Consider the following 25,074-nt stretch of genomic DNA (forward strand, 5'->3'; position numbering starts at 1 on the left):
TCTCATGTGTGTGCACATGTATCTCTAGCATACATGCACACATGTATCGTGTATATGTGCAACACATACATGTATCTGGGGCATGTGCACACACATCTCTTATGTGCACATACACACACATGTATGTAGGTATGTGCCCACGTTTTTCTAGCACACATGCACACACATCTCTCTAGCATATGTACACACACATGTATTTGTAGTGTGTGGGCACATCTGTGTCTCTAGTATGTGTGCATACGCGTACACATGTAGGCTTTGAGTTAAGCAGGGGAGGAATATTTTGATCAGCTTTAAAATCAGCAAAATTAGATATGCATGTATGAAAATAATGAAAGTTTTAAAAAAACAAAAATGTCAAGTAACATGAATGAGAATTCTAGAACCCTACAACCTAATTGTAAACCAAATAGAAAATGAAGAAAAAAGGGATGAAATTAGAAAGAGGTTTTCAACAAACCTTTTTTTGGAGACAGAGTCTCGCTCTCACCGAGGCTGGAGTGCAGTGGTGTGGTCTCAGCTCACTGCAATCTCTGCCTCCCAGTTTCAAGTGAGTCTCCTGCCTCAGCCTCCCGAGTAACTGGGACTACAGGCATCCGCCACCATGCCTGGCTAATTTTTGTATTTTTTTTTTTTTTTTTTTAGTAGAGGCAGGGTTTCGTCATGATGGCCAGGCTGGTCTCGAACTCCTGCCCTCAGGTGATCCACCTGCCTCGGCCTCCCAAAGTGCTGGGATTACAGGCGTGAGCCACCACACTCGGCCTAAACAAACTTTTTTATAGGCACTTTTTAAAGATCAAAAATTAGATGAGGCTGGACACGATGGCTCACACCTGTAATCCTAGCACTTTGGGAGGCTGAGGCGGGAGGATTATTTGAGTCCAGGAGTTCAAGGCTATAGTAAGCTACAATCATGCCACTGTGCTCTAGCCTGGGCAACAGAGTGAGACCCTGTGTCCAAAAAGAAAAAAAATTAGATTTTTAAAGACGATAAAAGGATGCCAGGCACTAAGACAGATTAAAGCCAAGAAAGTAAAATCTAAGATTCTCATGAAGTCAGCCCTCAAGCTAAGTGGGTGTACATGGTGCCCATCTGTTACGACCCAGCTGTTGGAGGGTGGCCCCAGTGGAGACCCATCCCTAGAAGGGAGGAGACAGGAGGCAGTCGAGGATCACCTTGGCGGGTGGAGGGCGGGGAAAGCTCTGGCTTGGGGGCCCAGCCCCTGTGGGGGACATGGGAAGCAGGAAGGACCCTTCCCCACAGAGGGGGTTTCCTTCCTCCAGCTGGGCCTGTGACCATATCAAGGCAGCGGGTCACATTCCTGCCCCATTTGTGGACAGTGCTGGGCTCACACTATCTCATTCCACTCTGTCCCGAGCCGGGGAAGGAACCCTGGGCCTCTCCGTCTACAGCCACGGAAACCGAGGCTCAGGGAGCTTGTGGCTGTGACGAGAGGGGTGGTGCAGCTGGGCCACGTCACAGCGGGACCCCTGCCCCAGGGCCTCCCTCCCTCACGCCCCCCACACCGGGCTCTCACCTCACACTCCAGGTGGCTGGAGCCTTGGGTCACCGATGGCTCCAGCACACGCCTCCGGGCTCGCCTGCTTCTCACGGCTTTCGGACTAATAGAGTCACCGCAACGCCTGTGTCCACCCTAGCCCCGGTGGTCCCAGGGTCCTGAGCTTCCTCTCCTCTCTCCTCTCTTCTCGCCTCGCCTGCCTGGAAGCCAGGGCTGGTCCCAGGGCCCTGAGCCTCCTCTCCTCTCTCCTCTCTTCTCCCCTCGCCTGCCCGGGAGCCAGGGCTGGTCCCAGGGTCCTGAGCCTCCTCTCCTCTCTCCTCTCTTCTCCCCTCGCCTGCCCGGGAGCCAGGGCTGGTCCCAGGGTCCTGAGCCTCCTCTCCTCTCTCCTCTCTTCTCCCCTCGCCTGCCTGGAAGCCAGGGCTGGTCCCAGGGCCCTGAGCCTCCTCTCCTCTCTCCTCTCTTCTCCCCTCGCCTGCCTGGGAGCCAGGGCTGGAGGTAACGAGGGTGCCGTGTGCACCTCCCGCTGTGCATGTGGGCCTCCCGCTGTGCATGTGGGCCCAACCCCGACCAAGTTCAGGCTCCGTGGCTCTCTCCTCAGTTGTGTTTCTGTGTGGCTGAAATCGTGTCGTAAAGTTAGAAGAAAGGCTGCTGTGGGGCCTGCGTTGCTTGGCAGAATGTTCCTTACCTTTTGATTTGCAGGGTTTAGAAAGCATCATAAGAAAACGTGTCTACACTGGGGTTGCAGGGCCAGCGGGGGCTGGGCTGGGTCCTGACACGCTCTCCTCACCCCACGCAGGGGAGCAAGGGAGACCCCGGTCCTGCTGGCGCTCGTGGGGAGAGCGGCCTGGCAGGAGCCCCTGGACCCGCTGGACCACCAGGCCCCCCTGGGCCCCCTGGGCCACCAGGACCAGGACTCCCCGCTGGATTTGTGAGTGCCGCCTACACCTGACCCCCTGGAGAGCCGGGGGCTGCCGTTGCCCCAGCCCTACTACCCCTGGCATCTCACTCACAGAGCAGCACGTCCTGGGCGGTGGGCTTGCTGGCACTCCCTCGGCCTGGGATTCCATATTCCCCATGGTGGGGCTCGAGTCTGTCGCCCGTCGCCCGTGCCCCACGGTGCTGATGGGGATCTCGGCCCAGCCATGCCCCAGCACCCGTGCCCTGACCAAGAACGAATGAGCTGACCCGAGACGGGCTGCCCCGGGGGGGCCCTACCCAGGCCCTGCCACCAGGTAGACAGTCCCCATCCGAGAACGGCGGCTCCCCAGGCCACCGTGGCCCCAAAGCATGTCCCACCCTCCTCTCGGGCAGTGCCGCCCCAGGGAGGGGTCCTTCCCTAAGAAGGGACACAGGCCCCTACGTGTCTTGTGTGTCTCTTCCAGGATGACATGGAAGGCTCCGGGGGGCCCTTCTGGTCAACAGCCCGAAGCGCTGCTGGGCCACAGGTAGTGTTGTGAGCTGGGCGTGGCCGGCTCTGAGGGGTAAGGGGGTGTTGCCTGGGGCAGGAGAGTGTCCCCGAGAGCCACCGGCCTTGCATGGGATCGGAAGCCGCCCTGCAGAGCCGTGAGGACCACGTGTGGCGGGCGCTGTGCCCCGCGGGCCACCCTCCCGCTTCGGAGATGCCCCTTCGTTGAACTAAAGTCACGGGGTGAGGGCAGGCCTCAAAGTGGGAGACACTGTGAGTGGCCAAGACAGAGGAACACGGGGCCGCATGCCCCCTGAAAGGCCTTTCCGGGGAAATTCAAGTCATCACATTCTTTTTGTGGCCCCAATTTTGGGTAGTAACAAATGTTTGGCCTGAGTAGAATCTGAAATTCCTATGAAATCGCCACTTTCTTCTACTGTTAACATGTATACTGCTCAGGGTTAGGGCCAGCAAGGAGTGACCAAAATCCCAAAACAACTGTGTTCAGATAGCTCAGACGTGCCAGGGGCAGACCCGGGGGCCACAAGCTCCTTCCTCCCCTGCCCCCGCTGTCCCCTCCACACCACCCCCGCTCTCGTGGTGCCAGCATGGAGGAGCCCCCGGGGCCACAGCCCTGCCCAAGAGACACGTGGGGTGGCTGAAGCCACAGCGTCCAGCTTCATGCTCAGAGACTCAGCCTGTTGAGAGCACGGGTGGCTGGGACACATTTCTTACTCGGAGCAAAATGAATGAGAAATTTCAATTAGGCAGAAACTAATTGATTCCATAGTAAGTTAGAATGGCTTTACCATTTTAACTTAGTACATTTCCTTTTACACACGTATTTTGAAATCTTGACTGTTACTAGCGGGCTTTTCTTGCGGCAGAAGCATCTCACAGCAGGGCCTCCAGCTGCACTAACACTGTGTCTCCTCTGCCCTGACAGGGACCCCCCGGCCTGCCGGGACTCAAGGTCAGTGACGGATATGCCTGGGTTTCTGTGGTTGCTGGCTTGGCCCTGGTCTCGACACCTTGGGGCTGGGGGAGACAGGGCCTTGCCTCAGGTTTTCTGATGGCAGGAGTAGGATGAATTCATCCTGGGAAGTTTGCAAAATACAGCAAAAAAGCCTGACAGGGAAATAATCGCACACCACCCCCAACCTAGACTTCCAGCGTTAAGGGGCCATTGTCCCGTTCTCTCTCCGAAGCCCAGGAATCAAGATTCCTGGGTTCACACACCTGAAGCATATTCTCAGACTTGGGCCGAAAAGAGGGGCATAGGGGAAGAACTCAGGGTCCCCACCTCAGCCTCAGGGACAGGTGGACTCCTGGGCTCAGGGACAGAGCCGTGGTGACCTTGTAGGACCCAGGAGCTTTGTCCTCTGCTCCCCCCATCCCTGGGGGACACTAGCCCCCAGCCTGGCCCCGAAGACCCCACCCCTGCCCAGGCCCCAAAGCTCCCAGGGCAGGTGCCTGAGTGGGGAGCCTGGAGCCTCCTCTCCTAGGCCCTGGGCAGCAGCCGCCTTTCACCCCGCTGTGTGCTCATCAAAGCATCCTCTGCTGCGTGCGGGGCCAAGGGCGCACGGGGCCCACCCTGGGGCTGCACTCTCACGTGTCACCAGCCCCTGCCATGGCACCTGCTCCTTTGAGAATGCTTTGCTTTCATTTGCAAGACATCGGGACACTCAAAAGGCTGACTTTTGGGAAGGGCCGTGTGTTTGCTTTCTTAAATTGTTTGAATGAGGCCGTCTCAGCGGGGTTCCTCTTGCAGTCTGCAGTCCTAGTGATGGAATATGTCCCCAGGTTCCGCAGCCGTCCCGGCCGGGTGCCTTCAGCCAGCCTGGGCCATGGGGTCCCTGCACAAGTTGCTCAGTGTCCCTGGGACCCCTCGGCTCTGGGCTGGGGGAGGGCGGTGAGATGCATCCTGGGTAACTCACCCTTCCCTTCACCCGGGGTGGACGCTGCCTGAGGACTGGGCTGGCCCCAGCAGGTGCTCACCGAGCCCCTTTATTCACTTAGGGGGATCCTGGCGTGCCTGGGCTGCCAGGGGCGAAGGTAAGCACTGTGCCCGGGTTCAGGGACGTGGCCAGGCAGAGGCAGGGAGGGCCCAGCTGGACACCTGCGGAGATCAGCTCGGGGCAGCCTCCCCCGCTCTTCCTGCCACTGCTTTGTTTCTTTATAATTGAAGACGTGCTGGTTTCAAAGGCAACCCCCAGGATACCCACCTGCAGGGCACCCAACCCCAGGGCACCCCCAGGTTTGACTGCGTCAGGAACATGGCCTTCCTCCCTCCCAGCTGTCTGGCTGTGCAGGCCCCGTCGGCCCCTGCCACTGGCCTCCCGCCTCTCCCTTCTTTTCCCCCACTTCCTCCTCCCCCACACCTCCTCCCCAACTTCCCCCTCCCCCACTTCCCCCTGCCCCACACCTCCTCCCCCACACCCTCCCCCACTTCCCCCTCCCCCACACCCCCGTCCCCACCTCCTCCCCGACTTCCCCCTCCCCCACACCTCCTCCCCGACTTCCCCCTCCCCCACACCTCCTCCCCGACTTCCCCCTCCCCCACTTCCCCCTCCCCCACACCTCCTTCCCCACTCCCCCCTCCCCCCGACTCCCCCCTCCCCCACTCCTCCATCCCTCCACAGCCCCTGCTCAGGCCCACAGGGGTGAGAGAGAGAAGCCCAGGCCATCACCACGTCCACGGGTGCCCCGGACTCCTCGTGGGGGTCCCTGCATTCCTGGGCATGTGGCCAATGCCCTGCGTCCTCCATATGACCCTTTCAGGGAGAAGTTGGAGCAGATGGAGTCCCCGGGTTCCCTGGCCTCCCTGGCAGAGAGGGCATTGCTGGGCCCCAGGTGAGTTGCCTTGGTGGGCCCAGGGTGCAGGGGGGGCGTGGAGCCCTGAAGGGACTATGCCAAGATGAAAGCTGGCACGAGGTATGCCCTCCCGGGTCCCTGGGTCTCCATGTGCCCTCCCGGGTCCCTGGGCCTCCGTGTGCCCTCCCGGGTCCCTGGGCCTCCGTGTGCCCTCCCGGGTCCCTGGGCCTCCGTGTGCCCTCCCGGGTCCCTGGGCCTCCGTGTGTCCTCCCGTGTCCCTGGGTCTCCGTGTGCCCTCCCGGGTCCCTGGGTCTCCGTGTGCCCTCGTGGGTCCCTGGGCCTCCATGTGCCCTCCCGGGTCCCTGGGCCTCCGTGTGTCCTCCCGTGTCCCTGGGCCTCCGTGTGTCCTCCCTTGTCTCTGGGCCTCGGTGTGCCCTCCTGGGTCTCCGTGTGTCCCTCCTGGGTCCCTGGGCCTCCATGTGCCCTCCCGGGTCCCTGGGCCTCCGTGTGCCCACTCCCGGGTCTCTGGGCCTCCCTGTGCCCACTCCCGGGTCTCTGGGCCTCTGTGTGCCCTCCTGGGTCTCCGTGTGCCCTCCCAGGTCCCTGGGCCTCCGTGTGCCCTCCCGGGTCTCTGGGCCTCCGTGTGCCCACTCCCGGGTCTCTGAGCGCCAGGAGTTAAGTATAAGTCTCCGTCAGGGCTCTTGGTGGCTGCCTCCCTCCCAGGCCCCAGCCGGTCGGGAATAAAGAACCCCACATCTTCATCAGAGCCATCCCTCACGGGGGGCCAGGGGCTCCTGTTTCTGTTGGTGATGAACCATTTCCTTCCTGTCTCTTCAGGGGCCAAAGGGAGACAGAGGCAGCCAGGGAGAAAAGGTGAGTGTCCCTGGGGCGGGTGGATGGGGATGGGGGGCGCTGGGACATCCCAGAAGGTTTGGCCTCAGCTGCCCCCAGGTCCGTGCCCCTGCTGCCCGTGTGACCTCAGAGACTCAGGGCAAAGACCCTCAAGTTGACAGGGGTGGCTTTCAGGCTGGGGGCAGCGTGTGTGGCTCAACCGTCCCTGTTGGAGCCTGCCCTGCCTGGCAGGGGGCTCCAAGGCCACAGTCCACAGCCCCGGGTGCCTCCTCACCCACCATGGGCTCTGGGCACCCCCTCCAGGGCTGGGTGGACTCTGGGGTCCTGGCCAGAGCGGTTGAGATGAAATGCCGGACGTGTGGCCTCCTCTTCCAGGGAGATCCAGGGAAGGACGGAGTCGGGCAGCCGGGCCTCCCTGGCCCCCCCGGACCCCCGGGGCCTGTGGTCTACGTGTCGGAGCAGGACGTAAGGACGCTGCGTGGGTGGGCACCCAATCTGTCCAGACCCCCCACTGGGTGCAGAGATCCCTCCCCGAGCCCCCCCCACACCCCCACACCCCCCAGGTCAGGACAGGCCCTGACTGCCAGTCTACACTCCACCTCCACGGTGGGGGCTGCAGAGGCCCTCGGTCAGAGACGCCCTCGGTCAGAGACGCCTGGGGAGCCCAGCTCCATGTGGTGTTGGAGACACTGGGGAGGGGGGAGGGCCTGCACAGGGGCCAGTGTTTTTACGTCAAAGGCTCCCATTGGGCTCAGTCCCTGTGTCCTTGACACTGTGGCCCCAAAGCTGCATGTAGTCACCCAGCTGCCCCGTCAGAAGAAGCAGATGCACCCTTGGCCCTCTGGTGAAGGTTGTGTTGGTTCCGGAACCTTCCTCCCCCACTGCGGCCCGTCCATCAGGCCTCTCAGCTGCACCCTCTGCGCCTGCCAGCAGTGCATCCCACTGGTCCCTGTGCCACCCTGGCCTCACAGAGGCAGACGCGTCTCCGCCCAGCCATATGGAACACAGGGACCAAGCCCCACTCTGGGCAGGGAGCTGAGCCCTGGGCAGATGCAGTGCCCAGGGCAGCAGAGCTGGGTGTGGCCAGGGGTTCAGATCCCTGCTTCTCTGTGGCCACCAGTGGAAGGGGGGCTGCCCGGGGCAGAGCTGAGAGCAGGCACCGTCAGCTGTGTGACACTGGACAAGTTACCTAACCCTTGTGCTCCAGCTCCCCACCTAGGAGGTGGGACTCTAACAGTCTTGAGAGGAGGGGCGGAGTTGGGAACAGGCAGGAGAGGGCTTGCCCCAGCACGGCTTTGCTAGGAGCAGGCAGACAGACATCGGGAGGCAGGGGCAGCCCGAGAGGCCACAGGGACCTCGGCGTGACGGTCAAGACATCAGAACATCAGAAAAGCCTCCCGTAGGCCGAGCCACCTCTGCCGGCTAGCAAGGGAGCGTCTAGCAGAGGCAGGAGCATTTTAAAACAAAATGGAAGTAAAAACCATGGCCCTCAGGGCGTCTGGAGTCTGCATCCAGCTGCTCTGAGCTGAGGGGCGTCTGTGCTGCAGGAGGGATGCCCCAGGCCCAGGAAGACTGGAAAGCAACATTTTCCTTGAATTTCCTGGTTTGGTGTTTTGTTGATCTGTGAGTCGCTCGAGTCCAGTTTAATTTTAAACGCGGCTCTTTGTTTCCGATTTTTCCTTTTGCTCGTGGACAGGGATCCGTCCTGAGCGTGCCGGGACCTGAGGTATGTGCCTGCCCGGCTTCTAAGAGACGGGCCTGCGGGGACCTGGGTACAAGGCTGGGTGGGGTCCGGGCAGGCGCGAGGGTGCGTGATGACCCCAGCTGACGCCGTCCCTCTTTCCCCAGGGCCGGCCGGGTTTCGCAGGCTTTCCCGTGAGTAACCTGGTGCCAGAGCTGCATGCTGCCTGCCACTGCCCTCCCGGCTGGGGAGGGGTCTCCACCTGGTAGCACAGAGCAGCCCGGTCGAGCTGGGGTGGGCCTTGTCAGGCCCGAGGGATAGCGACAGTCACTGCCCCCAAGGAAATGATGGGAGTGGGATGTGGGCGAGAGCCCCTGGCAGGCCCTGTGCTGGGTGGGCACCCGTGAGGGTAAGGCAGCTCCTTGCACCTGCAGAGGCCTGCAGTGTCCAGAGTGAGGCTGGGGCCGGGAGGTGTCCTGGTGGGGGTCACCTGCAGAGGCCTGCAGTGTCCAGAGTGAGGCTGGGGCCAGGAGGTGTCCTGGTGGGGGTCACCTGCAGAGGCCTGCAGTGTCCAGAGTGAGGCTGGGGCCGGGAGGTGTCCTGGTGGGGGTCACCTGCGGAGGCCTGCAGTGTCCAGAGTGAGGCTGGGGCCGGGAGGTGTCCTGGTGGGGGTCACCTGCGGAGGCCTGCAGTGTCCAGAGTGAGGCTGGGGCCGGGAGGTGTCCTGGTGGGGGTCACCTGCGGAGGCCTGCAGTGTCCAGAGTGAGGCTGGGGCCGGGAGGTGTCCTGGTGGGGGTCACCTGCGGAGGCCTGCAGTGTCCAGAGTGAGGCTGGGGCTGGGAGGTGTCCTGGTGGGGGTCACCTGCGGAGGCCTGCAGTGTCCAGAGTGAGGCTGGGGCCGGGAGGGGCCCTGGTGGGGCTGACAAGGCAGGCATATTGCGGGGGGCAGCTGTCGGGGGAGATGGGGCAGCTGTCGGGGGAGATGGAGCAGCCGTCGGGGATGGGGGAGATGCCAGCCGCTCGGGCCTCACGGCCTGGCCTCCATTCCAGGGACCTGCAGGACCCAAGGGCAACCTGGGCTCTAAGGGCGAACGAGGCTCCCCGGGACCCAAGGTAAGGGGCTCAGGTGCTGTCCCTCAACCCCCTTTGTGACCCAGGGGTGGCTCCAGCCTGCCCAGATGACCACTGTTGGGAGGGACCTGGGACGCCCTGGCTGCTGCTGTGACACGTGAGGGGTACATCCCCGCTTGGGCCGTCCCTGTGGTCACCTCCCGTGAAAGGACCCAGGCTGCGAGGCCCAGTCACAGCGGCCCTGCCTTCGGGGCTCTGGGTGAGGCTTTGTGGGGAAGGAGCTGGCCCTGACTCTGCTGGACCTCCTGCCATTCCAGGGTGAGAAGGGTGAACCGGGCAGCATCTTCAGCTCTGACGGTGGTGCCCTGGGCCCTGCCCAGAAAGGAGCCAAGGTGAGGGCCGGGCAGCCTCCTTCCAGTGGGCGTGGGGGCTCCTGGGGCCGTGGAGACAGCCTGGGGAGGGTCTTCCTGAGGGTCTGGCTCCTGATGCACGAGCCTCTCCCAAGCAGGGCTCCACCATCCAGGCCTGGCCCTGGTGGCCCCTCCTTTCTCGCACCCATGTCGGCGGTCCCGCCAGCCCCTCGTCCTCTCCCTGCCCCTCATCCTCTCCCTGCCCCTTGTCCTCTCCCTACCTCTGAGCCCACCCTGCCGAGGGGAGGTTCTCAGTGGGCTGCAGCTCTGAGCTCGCGCCTCCCTGGGGCCTGGCCTGTGGGGTGCAGGAGCCCAGGCTGTACCAGCTCAGCCTCAGCAGGTTTCTGGCTGCCCCTCCAGCCTCTTCCTGGGGGCCCTGATGCTGTGGGCAGGGCCCGGAGTCAGTTCCTCAAGGGGCCTGTGCCTGCGTCCCCACCCCCAGCAGGCAGCCGCCCAGAAAAGCCCTTGGGGAGGGTCCTGGGGAGAAGCCTGGATCTTTGGAGTGTGGGGCACCGGCTCTCCCACTTTCAGACGGAACAGTGAGCCCTCCGGGGTGTTTGGGGTGGGCCTCAGACACAGGATCCCCAGGCCCAGTGAGAGCTCCACTATCCCACCCAGCTGTGCATTGGAGCTGGGGCCTGTGGCAACCAGGACACTGCGTGGCACACGCCCTCCACCCTCCACCCCTGCTTCAGGGCCCCGGGGCATGCATGCACGCACCAACCTGGACGCAAACCCCAATCCCGACCCTGTCCTCCCCAGGGCTGCCTGCACCTTGGGGACGGCCCAGTGCACCCAAAGGGACCACAGGGGCCCTTAGGGGGGCTGTCAGGTGGGGCACAAGCCGCCACCTAACCGTGCCTTCGCCACAGGGGCCCTCAGAGAGGCTGCCAGGTGGGGCACAAGCTGCCACCTAACCCTGTCTTCTTGTTTTTTTGCTCAGGGAGAGCCGGGCTTCCGAGGACCCCCGGTAAGTCGGTCCCTGGCTTTCTCTGCACTGAGCTCGGGCATGACGGCCCCCAAGGACACGGTCGCCCGAGGCTGCTGAGCTTGTGCTGTGCGGCCCAGGGCTCATCTCCCTAGTGCAGTTTTAAAGCGTATGGGGCAGGTGTCGGCGTGAGGCTGCAGTGGGCTCCTCCGAGCTGATGGGTGGCCCAGGGTGCTGTGCTCTGCATGGCCCCTCCCCTTCCCCAGGACCCCCCAACTCGTGGTCAAGGGCCGGGGTCTGCCCCACTAAGCCTGGCTCCTTTCCTCTTGCAGGGTCCATACGGACGGCCAGGGTACAAGGGAGAGATTGGCTTTCCTGGACGGCCGGTGAGGACCTGGGGTCTCCAGTGGGGGCGGCAGATGGGGTCTGGCAGGTGGGGAGCAGCCCAGGCCCACAGGGGTGACATGCCCAGAGGGGAGTGGACGGCCGCCGCACCCACTGTCCTCCCCCAAGAACCGGCCCTGCCTGAGCGCAGCTCTTGTCCTGGATGTGGCTGGCAGTACCCCACGAGGGGCCAGTACCCAGGAGGAAGCCCTGGGGGCAGACAGGGCAGTGGGCCTGTGTGTGCTAGGCTCAGTCACCTCCTCCCAAAAGGGTCCTTGTGCAGGAAAGGGGTGAGAAGGGCCGGGGTAGCCTGAGAGCTGGGAACGTGTGAGGCTGAGCGTGGGCCGCGCCGGGCCTGGCGTGGGGCTACGGCAGGCACCCTGCGGGAAGGTGTCTGGTAATGATCAGTGCCCAGCAGTCCCCACCCCCTGTGCTCCGCCCCAGGGTCGCCCCGGGATGAACGGATTGAAAGGAGAGAAAGGGGAGCCGGGAGATGCCAGCCTTGGATTTGGCATGAGGGTGAGTGTCTCTCAAGGGGCGGACTGGGTGGCTGGGAGACCAGGACCTGGGAATGGCCTGGCCACAGCCTGGGGTCCTGCAGCTCCTCTCAGAGGCCACTTATAAGCAGCCCTGCCATGTGGCCACACAGCACTGGTCATGCCATACCCATGCACAGTCATACATGTCCACACACACATGCACACGTGTGCCCACTCAAACATGCACGCACATATATGGCCGTACTCATACATGTGTGCACACATACACATGCATCTATGCACATACATGCCCATACACATGCACAGACACATCCACACGTGCTCATGTGTGTACACATGCCTACACTCCACATAGGTGCACATATACACATGTATTCATGCATATACGGGCCTGTCCACATGCACACCCATACAGGTATATACATACACTCATACATGTGCACGTATACACATGTGTATCCATATACATGACTATGAGCCCTCCCTGGCCCATTCCATGATGGGCATACACACTGCACATGTATACTCATGCACACATACATATACACATGCGTACACACTAATACACATATATGCACACATGTGCACCCATATACACACATACACACAACAGGCCCCCGTGGATTCTCAGCAGGGCATCCATGGGCCTGGGCCATGCCCTCCATGCCCTCTATGCCCTCCATGCCCTCCAAGCCCTCCATGCTGGGGGTTCTCCCGCTCAGCCCAAAGGCGTCCACTCTGCTGTCTTTTGAGCCAAGAGCTTTGTCTCCCTGATGTCAGCAGGGTGGGGCATTTTCAGTCCCCTTTTTACCGGAGACGCAGACCCGGTGGCCTCTTCACCCCTCCCGAGGGACGTCTGTGCACGACTCCAGCGTGGGATGAGGGGGGGCCGGGGCCAGTTCCTGTCCTCAGGGAGCCGTGGCCCGAGTGACCCACTGCATTCTCGGTTTTGCCTGGTCAGAGGTCTGCCTGGTCAGGTTTCTGATTTTTCTGATTTTTCTGAACTGTCTCTGCTCCCAGCTGCTGCCTGACAGGCAGGCCATAAGCCTAACAGCTCTCTGCCCTCCCCACAGGGAATGCCCGGCCCCCCAGGACCTCCAGGGCCCCCAGGCCCTCCAGGGACTCCTGTTTATGACAGCAATGTAAGTCCCCGGGGCACCCACTGTCCTGCAGCCACCCTTGGCTGTCACACAGAGCCCCACAGAGGGGCTGGGCCTTCTTCTCCCCTGGCCTCTGCATCTGGGGGTCCTTCTAGGATGTGCCAGTCTGGTGGGCAGTGGATTAGCAGCTGAGTTCCCACGGAAGGTGAAGGCCTGGGAAAGGGAGGGCTCTCTGGGTGTGGAGCTGCTTCCAGCTGGCTCTGCTAAGGGCCTGAGCCCACGGTTGCTAGGGGCACCCCCATTTTCCCAGGCTCAGCAAGGTGAAGTGACCGATGAGGGCCAAGTGGCATCAGGCCGTGGCTCCTGCTCTCCATACCCCTGTTCCCTCCCGTCTCTGACTGGGGGAGGCTGCTATGTGGCCTCATACAGGGGCTGGTGCTTCTGGGCTTGGGGACCCCTGAGTGGTGGTGGCCTCCGTTTCAGAACATCGCCCTCAGCAGCCGCCTCTCCCCGTTCCTTGCAGGTGTTTGCTGAGTCCAGCCGCCCCGGGCCTCCAGGATTGCCAGGTGAGGGCCCTGGGCTCACAGCCGGGGATACAGGCTCTGAAGGGATGCTCCAGAGCCCCACCTTCCTTCCCATGCCAGCAGCAGTGAGACTCCCCCAGTGCCCCGAGGCCAGTGCTACCGCCCAGCCCACGCCCCAGTTCCGATGACCTTGGCCCTTCCTGCGGGCCCTCCCAGCACAGCCGTCCAGGACCTGACCTTGGGGTGGCCCCCATTTGCTGTTCTCCATTGAGATTTTGCTTCTCTGGCCAAAGCAGCGTGGAAGCAGCCCCGTCCCTCCTGTTGGTCAGCACGTGCCCTGCAGATGTGGCCTGGCCCCCACATGGCCTGCTGACGGGGACCCAGGGCACCCCTGCTCTCCAGCAGCTCCTACCCTGACTGTCCCCATGTCCATCTGATGCCCCCCCATCCAGGCCCCCAGGCACTGGGGCATTTCGGGCAGGAGGGGCACCACCCTGGAGTCCTCCCTGGCACATTCCTGATGGGCACTGGGTCTCTCTTCCTCCAGGGAATCAGGGCCCTCCAGGACCCAAGGGCGCCAAAGGAGAAGTGGGCCCCCCCGGACCACCAGGTGAGCAACTCTGGACATCCCAGGCAGGAGAGCCATGGCGTGGCCAGCACTGAAGTGTCACACCTAGAGCCGCCACCACAAGCAAGTCCTGGACCCTCACTGGGTGGTGACCACCTCACCCTGCGGGAGGAAGGAAGCCCCTTCTGGGTTGATGGCCTCGTAGGACCTGGATTTGGGGGCGAGGGTGGCTGCAGGGCACAGGCCCAGCAAGATAGCCCCATCACCTCCTGAGGAGCAGATGGCTGCCCTTCCATGCTAGACCCAGGTGGGCACTGCGCAGAGACACAGCAGCTTCAGTGTCCTGAGATGCCCCCTCCCCTCCACGGGGCTGGGGGTCGGCACTGGAGGACTCTCTGTCGAGAAACTCTCCAGGGTTTCATGTGGGAAGGAGGCGTTGCCCGACAGGCCGTCTGGAGGGTGAGCCCAGCACCCCTGCTCCCCCAAAGGACAAGAATTCCCCCCTGAGCCCCACCTCCATTGAGGGTGGCAGGGCTGCTTGGATGTCCTGCCAAGATCACTGAGAACAGCTGGATAAAATGTGAGAAAACCACTGTTTGAGGATGTCTGGGGGCTGGCAGAGCAGAAGCCCAGAGAGCCAGGCCAGCCTCGGGCGCCTCTCACTGCCAGGGTCCCCTCTCGCCGCCACGGTCCCCTCTCGCCGCCACGGTCCCCTCTCGCCGCCGGGGTCCCCTCTCGCCGCCATGGTCCCCTCTCGCCGCCAGGGTCCTCTGCAGAGGAGGCCGCCATACCTGCTCTTGCTGGGGCTGCACTCTGGGGTGGGAAGGGACCAGGCAGGCAGAGGCCGAGTCTGGGCCGGGACATCCTTAAGGCCTGTGGAGGCAAAGGCAGGCAGAAAGCAAGCGGGAACATGGAAGATGCACCCGTGCCAGCCTTGGATCTCTCAGCGTCACACACGACGCCCAGGAAGGAGTGAATGATGCACAGATGACCAGAAACCAGGAGAAGAGGCCAGTGACACACCAGACCAGGAGGCCCAGCTCATGGGGTCATCAGACCCACCTTGAACTCTGAAGGTCACACATTCAAAAGCCACAGGAAGTCTGGAGATGGCAGCAGAGAGCTGGGAAGCTCAGAGGTGTCAGGATGAACCTGGGGCTGAAGGCGGAACAGTTGGAGATTGAGACCTGTGTACAGGTTTTGGTCGACGTGGGATTGCTTGTCCCTGGGAGCCAGAACGAGGGCTCCGAGGGCTCCAGAGGGAACAGTGTTTGCAGGCGGAATGGCTGATGCTCTTCCAAAGCCAAGGAAGGCTCAGAGCATTCCACTCATTTGAAGGATCAACAATTAGACTGACAAGATTTCTCAACAAAACGGGAGAAGCCAGAAGACCATAAATGGTTTCCAAAATATCCAAGAAAGTCAATTGCCAGTGTAGACTCCGACAGCCAGTGGTACTCCCGTGGCCTTCAGAACGAGGATGACATGCAGGCCAGCCACTCCAGACCCGAGCTGTGTCGGCGGTGGAGGGCATTTCAGGGGGAAGACAAGGCCAAGGGAAAGGAGTGCAGAGATGGGGAGAGACAACGCTGGCAGGAACCGGCGTCCCAGCGACAGGGAGGTCAGAGGCTCCCTCGGGAACCCGCGTAGGCTGCCCCGCATGGCATCCCAGGAACAGTGGGGTCAGAGGCTCCCGCGGGAACCTGCGTGGGCTGCCCCGCATGGCATCCCAGGAACAGTGGGGTCAGAGGCTCCCGCGGGAACCCGTGTGGGCTGCCCCGCATGGCATCCCAGGAACAGTGGGGTCAGAGGCTCCCTCGGGAACCCGCGTAGGCTGCCCCGCATGGCATCCCAGGAACAGTGGGGTCAGAGGCTCCCGCGGGAACCTGCGTGGGCTGCCCCGCATGGCATCCCAGGAACAGTGGGGTCAGAGGCTCCCATGGGAACCCGCGTGGGCTGCCCCGCATGGCATCCCAGGAACAGTGGGGTCAGAGGCTCCCATGGGAACCTGCGTGGGCTGCCCCGCATGGCATCCCAGGAACAGTGGGGTCAGAGGCTCCCGCGGGAACCCGTGTGGGCTGCCCCACATGGCATCCCAGGAACAGTGGGGTCAGAGGCTCCCACGGGAACCCGCGTGGGCTGCCCCGCATGGCATCCCAGGAACAGTGGGGTCAGAGGCTCCCGCGGGAACCCGCGTGGGCTGCCCCGCATGGCATCCCAGGAACAGTGGGGTCAGAGGCTCCCGCGGGAACCCGTGTGGGCTGCCCCGCATGGCATCCCAGGAACAGTGGGGTCAGAGGCTCCCGCGGGAACCCGCGTGGGCTGCCCCGCATGGCATCCCAGGAACAGTGGGGTCAGAGGCTCCCGTGGGAACCCGCGTGGGCTGCCCCGCATGGCATCCCAGGAACAGTGGGGTCAGAGGCTCCCGTGGGAACCCGCGTGGGCTGCCCCGCATGGCATCCCAGGAACAGTGGGGTCAGAGGCTCCCGCAGGAACCGGCACAGGCTGCACAGCACGGTGTCCCAGCATCAGTGCAATTAGAGGTTCCCGTGGTCTCCGCGCCCTGGGGAGTGGTGGTAGTTCTCACTATATTGGACGGTGAGGTTGGAGAGGAATGCAGAGCTAACACTGGTGGAGAGACAGGAGGGCAGGCAGGACGGCACACACACAGGACGTTTAAAACACACAGAGTAGATCCAAAAGAAGGCAAAACATGAGAGAAAAAGGAATGCAGAACAGGTGGGATGAATAGAAACTAGGGAATAAACAGTAGATTTAGGTCCCGATACATCTACAGGTGCTGTAAGTATGACGAGGGTAGATACATCCGTTGAAGGACAGACATTGTCAATGGGATATGGCTAAACCATGTGCTGCTTACAAGAGACGCTCGCCGAACGTGAGGGCTGGAGAGGTCGAGGCACCTAGAGGCTGGTGTGGGTTTGGGTGTGTGTGGAGTGTGTGTATGTGGGTGTGCTGAGTGTGTGCAGTGTGGGGGTGTGGGTGGAGTGTGGAGTGTGCGCATGTGGGTGTGTAGTGTGGGGGTGTATAGTGTGGGTGTGTGTGGAGTGTGTATGTGGCTGGGTTGGGTGTGTAGTGTGGAGGTGTGAGGGGGTGTGTGGAGTGTGCATATGTGGGTGTTGGGTGTGTAGTGGGGTGTGTGGAGTGTGTGTGTTGGGTGTGTAGTGTGGAGGTGTGAGGGGGTGTGTGGAGTGTGCATATGTGGGTGTTGGGTGTGTAGTGGGGTGTGTGGAGTGTGTGTGTTGGGTGTGTAGTGTGGAGGTGTGAGGGGGTGTGTGGAGTGTGCATATGTGGGTGTTGGGTGTGTAGTGGGGTGTGTGGAGTGTATATGTGGGTGTGTAGTGTGGAGGTGTGAGGGGGTGTGTGGAGTGTGTTGGGTGTGTAGTGTGGAGGTGTGAGGGGGTATGTGGAGTGTGCATATGTGGGTGTTGGGTGTGTAGTGGGGTGTGTGGAGTGTGTGTGTTGGGTGTGTAGTGTGGAGGTGTGAGGGGGTGTGTGGAGTGTGCATATGTGGGTGTTGGGTGTGTAGTGGGGTGTGTGGAGTGCATATGTGGGTGTGTAGTGGTGTGAGGGGTGTGGAGTGTGCGTATGTGGGTGTTGGGTGTGTAGTGTGTGAGGGGGTGGGGGTGTGTGGAGTGTGTGTATGTGGGTGTGTGGTGTGGGGTGTGTGTGGAGTGTGGCTATGGGGGTGCTGGGTGTGTAGTGTGGGGGTATGGTTTGGTGTGTTGGGTATGTAGTGTGGGGGTGTGGTTTGGTGTGTGTGTGTTGGGTGTGTAGTGTGGGGGTGTGGTTTGGTGTGTGTGTGTTGGGTGTGTAGTGGGGTGTGGTTTGGTGTGTGTGTGTTGGGTGTGTAGTGTGGGGGTGTCGTTTGGTGTGTGTGTGTGTGTGTGCGCAAAGTATATCCTGGAGTAAGAAACATGGTCAAAAATAAATGTTCATTGAGACAACGGAGCAAGTCTACCAGAGAAATTGAGTAATTCTACATTTCTGTGCGTCTAATGAGATAGCCTCAAGATACGACAAGTGAAAAATTGGCAAAGTGAAAAAGAAAAACACAAATCAATCATTATAGGGGGACTTTCAGCCCAGGGAGATCTGAACAGCAGGTCTGACAGGCGTCACCTGCGAAGGTCTCCAGGCCGCGTCCCCAGCATCGGGACCGGGGTCTGCCCCAGAGGGGCCCAGGCTGGGCTGAAAGCAGGCCTGGCTTCCAGGAACTGTGACCCCACAAGTGCAGTAGAAGCAAGTGGGAAGTGCCCACAGGGCAGTGGCCTTCCACTCGGCTCAGGAATCCAGGAGAAGCAGGTGGAAGTCAGAAACCCCTGGAGCTTAGGTGCGTCCAGGGCATCCTCAGCCCTCACACTGCAGCCGCAGGGGCCTTGCCCTGCACGATCCCCGGTCTCCCAGGCGGTGGGGCCTCCACAGCCGGTCACCTCCCTGTGCAGAAGGACCCTCAGGGGCCTCCACAGCCGGTCACCTCCCTGTGCAGAAGGACCCTCAGGGGCCTCCGCAGCCGGTCACCTCCCTCTGCAGAAGGACCCCCAGGGGCTCCACAGCCGGTCACCTCCCTCTGCAGAAGGACCCTCAGGGGCCTCCGCAGCCGGTCACCTCCCTGTGCAGAAGGACCCTCAGGGGCCTCCGCAGCCGGTCACCTACCTCTGCAGAAGGACCCGGAGCAGGGCCCAGCCCGAGAGGAAGCACGGGTCCTGACAGCAGCAGTGACCTCCAACCCCAGGGACGGCTCCTGTGGGATGGGGGGCCCTGGGGGTGTGGAGCCACGTGCTCCAAAGCTTCTGGGTTACAGGGCATGCCTCCAGGGGTGAGGTGGTCCCCACCCCGGTCACGGTTTCAGGGGAACAGTCACAGGAGAAGGTTTGCCCAGGGCCATCTAAGGTCCCACCTGGAAGGAGAAGGGGTTTTGTCATCTCCGTTGACAAAATTACAGCTTTAAGTAGTACCTGTTTCTACACATCAGCCTAAGATGTTAAAGAACAAACAGCATTTAAAGAACAACAAACAGTTATTTGATGAAAATAGATGGGAAGAAGTATTAAACATCAAAAATGAGTGAAGAGAAATTGCGTATGTTTTATATATAAAAATAGCAAGGATCAAGAAAGTCCAAAAATCCAAAGTTAATTCTTTGCAAAGGCTAACAACATTCCTGCACGTCTGCCGGGACTGATGAAAAGGAGAGAAGCAGCAACAAGCAGGGATTTCAGCAAAGGGCTCCTCCGTGGTCTGGAAGGAGCCACCTGGAACTGCCACAGCTTCACCCTTGGAGGGGGTGGAGGGACCCTCAAGTCAGGGCCAAGACACAGCTGCCTGCCCACCCTGGGAGGAGGCAGAGGAGAGATGGGAAGGGCAGGACGCTGGGAGGAAGGAAGCGTGTTGCTCTTTTCTCAGCACGTCTCCCACGTAAGCCCCGCAAGTGGATCTGCAGGTGAACTCTCAGGATGAGTAAGTCAATGTACTGAGGTCACCAGATGGAAGGGCAGTCTAGAAAAACCACCACCGAGTCCTAAGCAATTAAAAATGAAGTTTTAAAAAGGCACCATTGTGAATAATGTCGCAATAAACATACGTGTGCATGTGTCTTTCTAGCAGCATGATTTATAGTCCTTTGGGTATATACCCAGTAATGGGATGGCTGGGTCAAATGGTATTTCTTGTTCTAGATCCCTGAGGAATCGCCACACTGACTTCCACAATGGTTGAACTAGTTTACAGTCCCACCAACAGTGTAAAAGTGTTCCTATTTCTCTACATCCTCTCCAGCACCTGTTTTTAACGATCGCCATTCTAACTGGTGTGAGATGGTATCTCATTGTGGTTTTGATTTGCATTTCTCTGATGGCCAGTGATGATGAGCATTTTTTCATGTGTTTTTTGGCTGCATAAATGTCTTCTTTTGAGAAGTGTCTGTTCATGTCCTTTGCCCACTTTTTGATGGGGTTGTTTGTGGCACACATACACCATGGAATACTACGCAGCCATAAAAAATGATGAGTTCATGTCCTTTGTAGGGACATGGATGAAATTGGAAATCATCATTCTCAGTAAACTATTGCAAGAACAAAAAACCAAACACCGCATATTCTCACTCATAGGTGGGAACTGAACAATGAGATCACATGGACACAGGAAGGGGAACATCACACTCTGGGGACTGTTGTGGGGTGGGGGGAGGGGGGAGGGACAGCATTGGGAGATACACCTAATGCTAGATGACGAGTTAGTGGGTGCAGCACAACAGCATGGCACATGTATACATATGTAACTAACCTGCACAATGTGCACATGTACCCTAAAACTTAAAGTATAATAATAATAAATTTAAAAAATTAAAAAATTAAAATAAAAAATAAAAAGGCACCATTAACAAAAACATCAGAAAGTATCGGTTAACTAGGAAGAACCTAATGAAATACGCGATCTCTACCGCGAAATGGCTAGAAGGGCCTCAGGCAAACCCACCAGTGCTGGGGGCTGCAGAGGGAACCCCGGCGCTGTCAGACGCCACCTCAGCGAGACCCCGCCTGTCTCTCTCTTGCAGGGCAGTTTCCGTTTGACTTTCTTCAGTTGGAGGCTGAAATGAAGGTGGGTGATCTCCCTGTGGGGTTGGGGGCCCCCAAGGTCCTGTACATCCCGCTGGGTGGCTGCTCCCAATTCCTCGCCCCATCCAGCCCAAGCCCCCTTCCTGTTCAGCCCTGCGAGGGGCGCTGGCTCCAGAGGGTGTCGAGGGCGTCCCTCAGGACGTTCCTGTCCCCGGCTCAGTTTTTGGGGGACTCGGCTGATGCAGTGGGAGGTGGGGAGTCGAGCCCTATTCTATGCAGCCAGCAGCTCCCAGGCCTGGGCTCCGGAAGCTTCTGACTGCCCAGCCCTGGCTCGGGGGGATGGGAGGCCACCTGTGGCTTGTAGGGGTTCAGGGCTCCCGTGTAACAAGTGTTTCCGTCCACAGGGGGAGAAGGGAGACCGAGGTGATGCAGGACAGAAAGGCGAAAGGGGGGAGCCTGGGGGCGGCGGTTTCTTCAGCTCCAGCCTGCCAGGCCCCCCCGGCCCCCCAGGCCCACGTGGCTACCCCGGGATTCCAGTAAGTCCCAGCCTGTGCAGGCAGAGCCCATGTCCCAGGGGTCTGGGTGCAGGAGCCGAGGGCAGGTCCAGCCCGGCCTTCGACACCCGCCAAGGCCGGAGCTGCCCCTGCAAGCTCAGCAGCCCCGACATGTCCCTGTCCCCGTGTGGGGACGCAGCAGGCCGCATGGGTGTGGGTGCACTGACCCCGGACACCCCGCATCCCCCTGCAGCGTTCCATGGCCTGCCCTCCTGCTGGGGCCACGTGCATCCACCTCTGCTCCTGGGCCGGGTCAGGTCAGATCAGGGTTTAGGCCCATCAGTCCTGGAAGACTCCAGAGAGCCACGGGCCCCAGCTACTGCCTGGGGGCCCACACTGTTGTCAGGTCTCTGGTCTCTGCTGGTCTCTCCCCCGGGATCGCACCCCCAGGGAAGAAGGGGTGATGGTGTGGGGGTTTCTCAGGCTATGGCATGGGCAGGGAGGGGACCGGTGACTCAGAGGCTGCGCTCGCCAAGGGGGTCTTGGCAGCTGCAGCCCCAGCCCCACAAGCTTGCCCGCCCCCATTCCCAGGCAGCCCCAGCCTGGGGCAGCCCCAGCCCGGGGCAGCCCCAGCCCCACAAGCTTGCCCGCCCCCAGTCCAGGGCACGAGGTAACCAGGAAGCATCTCTTGTCGCCGTCCGTAGGGTCCCAAGGGAGAGAGCATCCGGGGCCAGCCCGGCCCACCTGGACCTCAGGGACCCCCCGGCATCGGCTACGAGGGGCGCCAGGGCCCTCCCGGCCCCCCAGGCCCCCCCGGCCCCCCAGGGCCCCCTTCATTTCCCGGCCCTCACAGGCAGAGTAAGTCAGTGGGGAGTGGGCCCCGGGCAGAGGCCGCCTCGTGTGGCTTCGTGTTCCCACCTTGGTTTCTCTCCTGCAGCTATCAGTGTTCCCGGCCCTCCGGGCCCCCCTGGGCCCCCTGGGCCCCCTGGAACCATGGGCGCCTCCTCAGGGGTAAGTATCTGGGCAGCCGGCTGGGCACCTGCGTCCCGTGCCCTGGCTGGTTCTGCAGCCCCTGCCCCTCAGAGACACTATCCCATGGACCCCACAGGGAGATATACAGGAGGCCAAGATGCGGTTTCCAGGGTGGAAGTGGGGCCAGGCCATGGGGGAATCAGGTGGACCCAGGAGGACAACCACCAGCCAGGAAGTGCCCAGGGCCCGTATACTGTCCACAGAGGCTGAGGAGCTGGAGGCAGGCAGGGGTCCCCATGGTGCTCATGGGGGCAGCCGCCTCAGTCCACACCTGTCCAAAGCCCTGCGGCCCCTGCCCAGCACCCTGAAACGGGCATTCCTTCCTTCTGCCCCTGCCCCCCGCCCTCCCCGCCAAGCCCCACATCTCTGCATTTGGTCCCAGCAGGTGAGGCTCTGGGCTACGCGCCAGGCCATGCTGGGCCAGGTGCACGAGGTTCCCGAGGGCTGGCTCATCTTCGTGGCCGAGCAGGAGGAGCTCTACGTCCGTGTGCGGAACGGGTTCCGGAAGGTCCAGGTGAGCGCTCTGTGTGACGGGTTCTGGACCCGTGGAAGGGCTGAAGCCGCCTCCTGGGGCTTAAGGAAGGCGAGAGGCTCAGGCCCCGGACAGGGATGGGGGCAGGTGGCAGCCAGCGCTTCTTAAACTTTCAAACTTTTGGTAAAGTTTAGTAAAATGCTTTTGTGAGCAGTTTTGGGTTTAGAGAAAAGTGAGCTCAAGCTTCTGAAAGCGGATGAACACATGGCGTGTGAGGGGCTCCGGGTGGGCCGTGTCACAGTGAACGTTTACAAAGATAAACGTCACCTCACACACCCGAGAATAAGACAAGGCGCCTGACGGGACGAGGCGGCAGGGGGGCTCAGGCCCTCCAGGGCCACGTGACGTCCACAGCACGGCCCCGGCTGGGGTGCAGGCTGTCCCGTGGCTCTGCACCCCGCATTATAAACACCAAGGTGGGATGAAATGCATCCTCTCCGCTTAGCATGGGCCTTGCTCACCAGCCTGGCTCCTCAGACACACCTGGGATTGCCCCTTCCAGGACAGGCCAGCCCCTTTCCTGCTTTCCCAAAATGGTCTGGGTGGCAGGAGTGGCCGCTCTGATCCAGGTGGGCGCGGCCATGCTTGCAGGGCCCCGGGAAGGTTTACCTTCGTGTGGCAAAGGTGAGGACTGGTAGAAGCCCCATGCCGCTGAAACGGCCTGTGACGTCCGTGGGAGCCTCCATGGCAGAACACTGCACACTGACACAGCCCTGACTCCTGGAGCCCTCCCACCTTCCTTCTAACACACCCACCTTCCTTCTGGAGCCCTCCCACCTTCCCTCTAGCATGCCCACCTTCCTTCTGGAGCCCTCCCACCTTCCCTCTGGAGCCCTCCCACCTTCCCTCTGGAGCCCTCCCACCTTCCTTCTAGAGCCCTCCCACCTTCCCTCTGGAGCCCTCCCACCTTCCCTCGAGAGCCCTCCCACCTTCCCTCTGGAGCCCTCCCACCTTCCCTCTAGAGCCCTCCCACCTTCCCTCGAGAGCCCTCCCACCTTCCTTCTGGAGCCCTCCCACCTTCCTTCTGGAGCCCTCCCACCTTCCCTCTAGCACGCCCACCTTCCCTCTGGAGCCCTCCCACCTTCCCTCTGGAGCCCTCCCACCTTCCCTCTGAGCCCTCCCACCTTCCCTCTGAGCCCTCCCACCTTCCTTCTAGAGCCCTCCCACCTTCCCTCGAGAGCCCTCCCACCTTCCCTCTAGCACGCCCACCTTCCCTCTGGAGCCCTCCCACCTTCCCTCGGGAGCCCTCCCACCTTCCCTCTGAGCCCTCCCACCTTCCTTCTAGAGCCCTCCCACCTTCCCTCTGGAGACCTCCCACCTTCCCTCTAGCACGCCCACCTTCCTTCTGGAGCCCTCCCACCTTCCCTCTGAGCCCTCCCACCTTCCTTCTAGAGCCCTCCCACCTTCCCTCTGGAGCCCTCCCACCTTCCCTCGAGAGCCCTCCCACCTTCCCTCGAGAGCCCTCCCACCTTCCCTCGAGAGCCCTCCCACCTTCCCTCGAGAGCCCTCCCACCTTCCTTCTGGAGCCCTCCCACCTTCCCTCTAGCACACCCACCTTCCCTCTGGAGCCCTCCCACCTTCCCTCTGAGCCCTCCCACCCTCCTATTGGAGCCCTCCCACCTTCCCTCTAGCACTCCCTCCCTCTCGGCACCGGCCCCCTCCTGGGCCTGGCCAGCCCCTGCAGCACCCCAGACAGTGAATCCCACTCCAGTCCCTTCATCTGGCCAGGGAGAGGCTGCCAGTCTCATAGCAGCTGCTGAGCTGGTGCCCACTGTGTGCCAGGTTTGCTCATAGGCACCCGGATGCAGCCCCATCCTAACTTTCAGGGGCTTTGGTCCTGACAGGAGGAGGCAGTGGATGGCATCCTAGCAAACGCGTGCTGGGAGGGCTGGGTGCTGGGCAGGGAGGGCACCCTGCTGTGGACTGGGAGGGCCAGGTGCTGGGGAGGGACAGGTGTGTGCTGGGCAGGGAGGGCACCCTGCTGTGGGCTGGCAGGGCCAGGTGCTGGGCAGGGAGGGCACCCTGCTGTGGACTGGGAGGGCCGGGTGCTGGGCAGGGAGCGTACCCTAGCACAGGCTTGGAGGGGCAGGTGCTGGGCGGAGAGGGCACCCTCCTGTGGGCTGGGAGGGCCAGGTGCTGGGGCGGGAGAGGCGGGTGCTGGGCAGGGAGGGCACCCTCCTGTGGGCTGGCAGGGCCGGGTGCTGGGGAGGGAGAGGCGGGTGCTGGGCAGGGAGGGCACCCTCCTGTGGGCTGGCAGGGCCGGGTGGGCACCTGCTGTGGACTGGGAGGGCCGGGTGTTGGGCAGGGAGCGTACTCTGGCACAGGCTTGGAGGGGCAGGTGCTGGGCAGGGAGGGCACCCTCCTGTGGGCTGGGAGGGCCAGGTGCTGGGGCGGGAGAGGCGGGTGCTGGGCAGGGAGGGCACCCTGGCTCAGGCCCAGCCGCAGGTCCTGGGTGACCCTGCTGCTTTCTTCCAGCTGGAGGCCCGGACACCACTCCCACGAGGGACGGTAAGGAGCATTTTTTCTGTTGAGACTGGTGGGTGGTCAGGACATGAGGGGGTATGTGCTGTCCCGTTTGAGGAACAACACGTGGTCCTTTGGAGTCCTGGAGCTGAACATGTGGCTCACCATCAGCCCCTGCTGCAGAAACTGGTGCAGGACACCCCACTACCTCCGTCTCA

General features: G+C 61.5%; 1 protein-coding gene and 1 long non-coding RNA gene across 10 annotated transcripts in view; one reads left to right on the forward strand and one right to left on the reverse strand.

Annotated features, from left to right (window-relative positions):
- COL18A1 (collagen type XVIII alpha 1 chain) overlaps window positions 1-25,074 on the forward strand; it is a 114,326-nt gene that overhangs the window by 82,954 nt on the left and 6,298 nt on the right. For 7 of the 9 annotated variants that reach the window (XM_009441685.3, XM_009441679.4, XM_009441669.4 and 4 more), the window contains 23 exons: window positions 2,317-2,448; window positions 2,903-2,965; window positions 3,872-3,898; window positions 4,945-4,980; window positions 5,707-5,778; window positions 6,577-6,612; window positions 6,967-7,056; window positions 8,288-8,317; window positions 8,440-8,466; window positions 9,323-9,385; window positions 9,661-9,735; window positions 10,697-10,723; window positions 11,014-11,067; window positions 11,510-11,584; window positions 12,639-12,707; window positions 13,189-13,231; window positions 13,737-13,799; window positions 20,335-20,378; window positions 20,740-20,871; window positions 21,534-21,687; window positions 21,767-21,840; window positions 22,244-22,375; window positions 24,869-24,901. In XM_009441685.3, coding sequence (XP_009439960.3) covers window positions 2,317-2,448; window positions 2,903-2,965; window positions 3,872-3,898; window positions 4,945-4,980; window positions 5,707-5,778; window positions 6,577-6,612; window positions 6,967-7,056; window positions 8,288-8,317; window positions 8,440-8,466; window positions 9,323-9,385; window positions 9,661-9,735; window positions 10,697-10,723; window positions 11,014-11,067; window positions 11,510-11,584; window positions 12,639-12,707; window positions 13,189-13,231; window positions 13,737-13,799; window positions 20,335-20,378; window positions 20,740-20,871; window positions 21,534-21,687; window positions 21,767-21,840; window positions 22,244-22,375; window positions 24,869-24,901 — 1,551 coding nt within the window. The remainder of the gene's footprint in view (window positions 1-2,316; window positions 2,449-2,902; window positions 2,966-3,871; window positions 3,899-4,944; window positions 4,981-5,706; window positions 5,779-6,576; window positions 6,613-6,966; window positions 7,057-8,287; window positions 8,318-8,439; window positions 8,467-9,322; window positions 9,386-9,660; window positions 9,736-10,696; window positions 10,724-11,013; window positions 11,068-11,509; window positions 11,585-12,638; window positions 12,708-13,188; window positions 13,232-13,736; window positions 13,800-20,334; window positions 20,379-20,739; window positions 20,872-21,533; window positions 21,688-21,766; window positions 21,841-22,243; window positions 22,376-24,868; window positions 24,902-25,074) is intronic. The other 2 variants (XM_009441667.4, XM_009441675.5) reach the window with 1 other exon arrangement.
- Window positions 18,847-20,743, reverse strand: LOC134809220 (uncharacterized). Its single transcript, XR_010154391.1, has 2 exons — window positions 20,256-20,743; window positions 18,847-19,299 (listed from the first exon to the last, which is right to left on the reverse strand). It is a non-coding gene; the product is annotated as an uncharacterized LOC134809220 (long non-coding RNA).

Source organism: Pan troglodytes, chromosome 22 (genome assembly GCF_028858775.2).
Source record: "Pan troglodytes isolate AG18354 chromosome 22, NHGRI_mPanTro3-v2.0_pri, whole genome shotgun sequence".
NCBI classification, from domain to species: Eukaryota; Metazoa; Chordata; class Mammalia; order Primates; family Hominidae; genus Pan; species Pan troglodytes.